Raw genomic sequence first — 6181 nt, 5'->3', positions numbered from 1 at the left:
TGTGGTTGTGTTGCAGATACCCAGGAAGGATTCGTCCTTGATGTCGTTGTCGGTGAAGATGAACGTGACGCCTTTTCCCTGCTGACCGGCAACACGGTACAGAAACTTCAGGTCCTCCAGGAGGTTGCTGCTGCTGTACGACCTGCACACACAGAGGTACAGTTACAGATGTTCAGGGCCTGAGTACTTCCACAATCACTCACTTCATGTTTGACTTTGTTGAAACCTGTTTTCACTTCAACAGTGAAGAATCTTTCTGCCTGAACACAAGCAGATCAGCTCCAGCCAGATGCCTCCAGACGGTCCGGCAGGTGCTCATTGGGAGGAGGAACATCTGGACCATCCATGTGTTCGCTCTACTCAAGATGGAGATGGATGATGTTAAGACATGAAAACTGTTCACAGTGCAGAGTCCAGCATCCTGAGACTCAGAGCCACGATCCAGGATGGAGCAAGAAGCATCTCGGGATGCTTTAGGAAGACGAAGCGCTGTGGCGACCTGCTCAGAGAGCGAGGAGGAGGAAGACCAAAGCCGTCCATGGGATGCAGGGTGGCCAGAAAAGGCCGACCTGAAGAGCAGCTCAGAGGTTCTGATCACAGCACCGGATCCACAGACGCAGGAGGCAGCACCGCAGACAGGACTCCAGGCACAGAGACCACCTGAGACAGTCCATCTGGGACGGCAAAGACCCTGAGACATGTGGGATGGTGTACCAGAACATGTGTGCAGGGTTTGGACTCAAAGCTCCCAGGTTCTGGTGGGACACACCACCAAGCAGATCCTGGAAGTTCCACACGGAGAAAAGGTGCTGAATAACCAACCACAGGATGTGTGGCAGCCGACTGGAGGAGGAGAACCAGGAGCTGGAGGAACACCTGGAACCGATGTGGAAGGTGAACGCCAAGGTGGACCTAAAGATGGCAGCGGGACTCCAGCAGGTTCCAGGTAGCAGAAGAGTGCAGACCAGGAACAGCTAAGATACTGAAACCTTGACCTCCCAAGACCCTGGTGGAGAAGCAACCAGGACGCAGCACCCTGAGAGGGAAGCTGTGGGAAACATCATCTAGTTTATGAAACAACAGAATCAAACAAAAACCAACAACAACAGCAAACAGGGTGCGTGTAGGTGTGGGATCTGCTCTGTCTGCACTGAGGAGGTCCTTCCCAGCATCCTCCTGATCAGTGTGTTTGTTCAGATTGTTCTAGCTCTTCCAGTGGAGCTACGATGTTCACGCTGCTCTTCTGTCTCAACGGTGATTCTGACTGCGATGACAGAGATCCTCCTCAGTGTCACATTCATCATGTCCATATCTAAATGTAACACCATCATGCCTTGTACGCTGTCTTAACCATCAGCCTTCTTCTGTAACTCTGGTCCTGCCTCTTTCATCTGCATCCAGCTGCTGCAACATGTACATTTCCCCGGTGAGGGATCAGTGAGGTTTATCTGCTGTGGCGGCGAGTCGAGTTCCAGACCTGGTCAGGGTGATCTGGAAGGTCTGGTATCCAGCGATGAAGGACGCCAGCCTCGTCAGGCTCTGCTTCCCCGACCCGCCGACCCCGACCAGCAGGGCGTTTCCCTGCGGAGTCCTCAGGATGCGAGAGATCCGCATCAGGTGCTTCATCGCGTCCTGCCATCAACCAACGCAAACACTCGTTAAACCAGAGAGAAGCTTCTGTTCCAGCGGCTGCAGGTGAGTTCAGAAATCAGCCAATCACAGCGCTTCTGACTGAGGGCACCTGTCCACAGGGACGTTTCTATACGACACTGCATGTTTGACGGATGTAGGACTCACAACAGATGATTGACAGCTGCTCCCTAACAGGTGTGCAACACAGGCTCCGCCCACCTGCAGCCACGTGAACACTGGATTCATTTGTTTGGAAACTTTTAGTTATGGAACAATTCACCAAAAGGTTTTTCTGCAAATATTTGAAACAAGAAAACAAGCCGCTGAATCTGTCTTCAATTACACAATCAGCTTCAAAGCTTTTCAGGAGATGATACAGGCGTCCTGCAGCATAAAGAAGCCTCAACCTTAACTTTATGCAAACGAGGAGTGAGCAACGCGACGCTCTGCCTGTCGCAGCGCGGCTGCTGCTTACAGGGCCAATGAATGGAAAGCACTGAAGCTACGGACGCTATGGTCGCTATCATAACGGCTTCCTCCCTCTTTCAGAAAAGTGGACCCACGGCAGGACCTGAACAAAGAGCTGAGTCCTGTTTGAATCTGATTTAAAAACAAGTAACAGAATTTGAACCTCAGCTCTCATTACTACAGTACAGACAGTTTTGCGTGGTCACACCATCTTCTAGAGCTCCCAGAGCCAAACACAGACTGGCCTTCATCCTTCTGCCACAGAGGGGAAGAAGCTCCGGCTTGTTGCATTTCCTCAAAGTGTTCAGCGTGTAGTTTGAGGCGACCTGAATGTGCAGCCAGTGGCAGGCTGACACCTTCAGTCTACACCCTGTGGGCCCCGCTACCTTGAAGAACACCAGGTCCATGGCTCCGCCTCTCGCCGCCTCGTTGTACTGCTGCTGGAACAGCGCCAGCCGCTCCGCCAGAACATCCAGCGACGGGACTGGCTCATACACCTGTCAGGCAGATCGCTTTTACACTCAGAAGGATGATAATAATGTTTATTAGAGAAATCCCGATTTCATTGTCCCAGCTGATGGGCACAGAGAGTCCAGTAGATCAGCTGCAGCACCTGTCGGCCTCACCTGGTGGAGCTCAGCGCTGCCAGAACAACTTCTGAGGCTCACAGGCCAACGGAGGAGAGTTCAGCTTCTCTGGGATGAACTAGGACAGCCATGTGACAGTGGATGTGTCTATGACTTGGACATGGGTCGGTGCCAGTACCGATCACCTCCAAAGCCCCATAAATCGGGCCCCACAGTAAAATGATGCCGCCTGGACAGGACTCAGGGCTGAAGCTCATTCCTTAGTTTACATACGTGTCCTGAATAAACGCAGCATCATCAGCCTACAATGCAAATGAAGCCCAGTGGGTGTTTATTCTGTTTCCAGATACAGCGACATGATGGAGCTGCACGTGTCTCTGTGACCCAGGGGCTCTGCTCTGGCTGATCCCAGATCTTCTTAAACCCCTGAGCTCTGGTTGGAGGTCCTGAACCTCCTCAGAGTCTCTGTCATGGTCCCGTTGCTGCTAAACTCCCACAATGCTCTCTGCTGCCATCATGAGCTGTAGTCTGTAGACGCCTCCTCTGGTCTCCACAGGATTAAACAGTGAGAGGCTCCACCTGGTGGAACAACCAGGTACTGCAGCTGGTCTACGGTATCTAAAGTGTGTATTATCTCAGAAAATGGTATCAGGAAATATTACACGACTCAGATCAGATCAGGGGTGAAAAAACGTCATCAAGACATCCCTAAAAACAAGTATTGATGAAAGTGACAAGGAATGATTTCTCTTTTAGGTTCTTGAAGGTGTTTCACCTTCACCCAAGGTTCATCTTCCGTTCCAACCGACTGAGGGGAAGTTTCTACTGTTCATAGTCACTGCAGCACAACCACTCACACCTGGAGACAGGTGAGTCCTGGTCAGTCCTGGGCCATTAGCCACATGAGCTGGAGTGACTGAACACCTGAAGCCCCCATCAGTCAGTTAGACCTCTTGGATGAAGGTGAAAAGAACCTACAAGAGAAGTCCAGTTGAGTTCAGCTGAAGCTCTGAGGATCACGGTGACCCGGACGACTCAGAATCTCCGCAGACAAGAAAACGCGTCTTTCATTAGAACATCAACAATAATTGTTATCTGTCCAAGACCTTCGGAGCCTCCAGTTCTGTCTCTTCTGGGTCGTCGCCTGTCGCCTCCAGGGCGTCACGCAGGAAGTCCACAAAGCAGCTGTTCCACTGAGCATGCTCAGTCAGCGCCCTCCCATGATCCTCCACTGTGATCTGAGCGAGAGCAGAGACAGAAGAAAAACGACACAGCTGTGTTTGAGGAGCATCCCCTCCCTCTGCGTCAAGCATGAGACGATGTGGAGACGATTCTGTCAGCAGGACTCAGAGCGACGGAAACCTCAGAAAATAGCTACATTTGTTTTATGAGCAATTTTAACCCTAACCCCTTCACCTTAAATCCAGAAGTCTCAGTCGGACTCCTGCACACTGTTTAGCTCTCCAGGACACATCGATTAGCGTGATGCTCCGTTGCTAGATCTTCTAGTTTGGTACCAAAAGAAGCCATGGCGCCCATCATGACATCTCGCCACTTCACCACCAAAAGGCGGGGACCGTGACAACAAGTACGACAACACAGTCAGGCAAACTGGATTTACTCCCTCCAAACGCCGGATCCTGTTCACACTGGCTCAGCGGCTGTGGTCAATCAGAATCACTCACAAAAAAGACAAGAAGCCGTGAAACTAAGAAAACTAGATTCATTCTGGTAGGTTCATCGTAGCAACTGGACTAGCTTGAATGAGAAATGTGTGTTTTGGGCTTTTTCTTTATGTGCATGTCAGTGGCAAAAATGGCTCCACAGCGCCCCCTAGAGGCTTTCAACGGAGTCCCGTCGGAAGCCAATTGGCCGTGAGCTATGAAATTTAGTAGGTGTATGTAGCAGGTCGGGACGCACAGAAACGCCCACGGTGGCCACGTCCTACATCCAACAGGAAGTCCGCCATTTTGGAAAAAAACTGAGCATTTTGGCGATTGTCACTCATTTTCAAAATCTATCTCCTCCTAGGGGGAACGTCGTGCACACCTGAAATCTGGCCCGCACAAACTACAGGACGTGGTGATTAACAGTTACTAAAACTCTCCCCAAAAGTCTGACGGCGTGGAAATGGCGGCCCGTGCGTTCAGCGGAGTCCCACCTACAGCTACACAATCCACTGGGCATGTGTAGCAGGTCAGGACGCACAAAAAAGGCAGCAAGCACCAAGCCCAAAACCCAACAGCAAGTCCGCCATTTTGAAAAAAGATGGCGATGATTTTGGTGACGTTCGCTCATTTTCGACTTCTATCTCCTCCTTGAGGGAACGTCGTGCACAATCTGGCCCGCACAAACTACAGGACGTGGTGATTAAAAGCTATTCAGCAAAAGTCTGACGCCGTCAAAATGGCGGCCTACGGAATTTCACCAAAACGCCATAAATCGGGACGTGCTGTGTAACCGGCTGTGCGTGCTCTGATAGGTCCAAAACTCAACACGCCAGACCAGAGTCCCGCCCAGAACCCCGGCGTGTGTGACAATCATACGGCGAGGGCCGGCCATCGCTGCTTACAGCTTTAATTAAAATACACACTTGACAAAACGTGTTATTGCAGATTGATAAAGTTCTGTCTCGTCTCAAAGTAATTCCACAGCTGCTGCAGCATCATGTAGAGCAAACAGACTGATCAGGTGTGAGAACGGTGATAGGTCCCACAAACCTTCTCCATGATGGAGGTGAACGTCTGTCTGTCGCTGCTGTCGACGAATCGGTCGGCGATCACTCTGCTGCACTCGTGATGGAAGAGAGCAGCGAGCAGATCAGAGCTGCGACACACCTCAGACTTCACTGTGAGGATCCCCTGAAACACAACAACAACAACAACTCACCACTAGTTTGTGTTGTTCAGCCTTAAAGTGAAGGACGCTGTGATTTCTACCTGCCAGATTCTGCTCAGGTCCCTCAGGTTGAAGATGTAGTGGAACTTGGCAGGAGACGGTAACATCTGAGGAGAGATTTGTCTACGCGTCAGCATGCTGGGGTTCAGGTCAAACACACAGGTTCATAAAGACGAACACAAAGTCAACACGAAAACCAGAATCATGTCTGGACACATGCTAAAGCAGCTGTGTCGATGTGAAAACGTCTTCTTCTACATAATGTACATATAAAAACAGAAATGAGTTCATTTGTTGGAAGGTACGAACGGCAACAAAAGCACAGAACAATAACCGGTGTCTGACATACGCTGTTAACTCAGAACCTAGGACGTAGAACAGGTGGTTTCATCAGAGTTCTCCTCCTTTAATGTACCTCAGCCAGGTGGTGTAGAAGTCCCACAGTCAGTAAACGCATCATCTGAGGTCAGTGAATGTGTCTCAGTGGTTGTAGTATAAAGACTCGTGTATCTGGAAGGTCCAGTCCCTGGTGGATCAGAACTCCTGGATAGAACCACACCATGAAGACTGAAGAACCCTCCAAGAACTCTGGGAAA

The 6181-nt window shown here is 50.5% G+C and overlaps 1 protein-coding gene across 1 annotated transcript in view; it reads right to left on the bottom strand.

Annotated features, from left to right (window-relative positions):
- The window catches only part of dnah5l (dynein, axonemal, heavy chain 5 like), a 77617-nt gene that overhangs the window by 22083 nt on the left and 49353 nt on the right, over nt 1-6181 (bottom strand). The window contains exons 62-67 of the mRNA XM_008295638.1: nt 5627-5692; nt 5408-5548; nt 3794-3925; nt 2487-2597; nt 1478-1632; nt 21-142 (exon numbers count right to left, since the gene is read on the bottom strand). Of these exons, the coding sequence (XP_008293860.1) occupies nt 21-142; nt 1478-1632; nt 2487-2597; nt 3794-3925; nt 5408-5548; nt 5627-5692 (727 nt within the window). The remainder of the gene's footprint in view (nt 1-20; nt 143-1477; nt 1633-2486; nt 2598-3793; nt 3926-5407; nt 5549-5626; nt 5693-6181) is intronic.

This window comes from Stegastes partitus, unplaced genomic scaffold (assembly GCF_000690725.1).
Source record: "Stegastes partitus isolate 25-593 unplaced genomic scaffold, Stegastes_partitus-1.0.2 Scaffold1062, whole genome shotgun sequence".
Lineage (NCBI taxonomy): Eukaryota > Metazoa > Chordata > Actinopteri > Pomacentridae > Stegastes > Stegastes partitus.
Note: the sequence above shows the minus strand (reverse complement) of the source record. Positions and strands in the feature narration are given on the sequence as shown.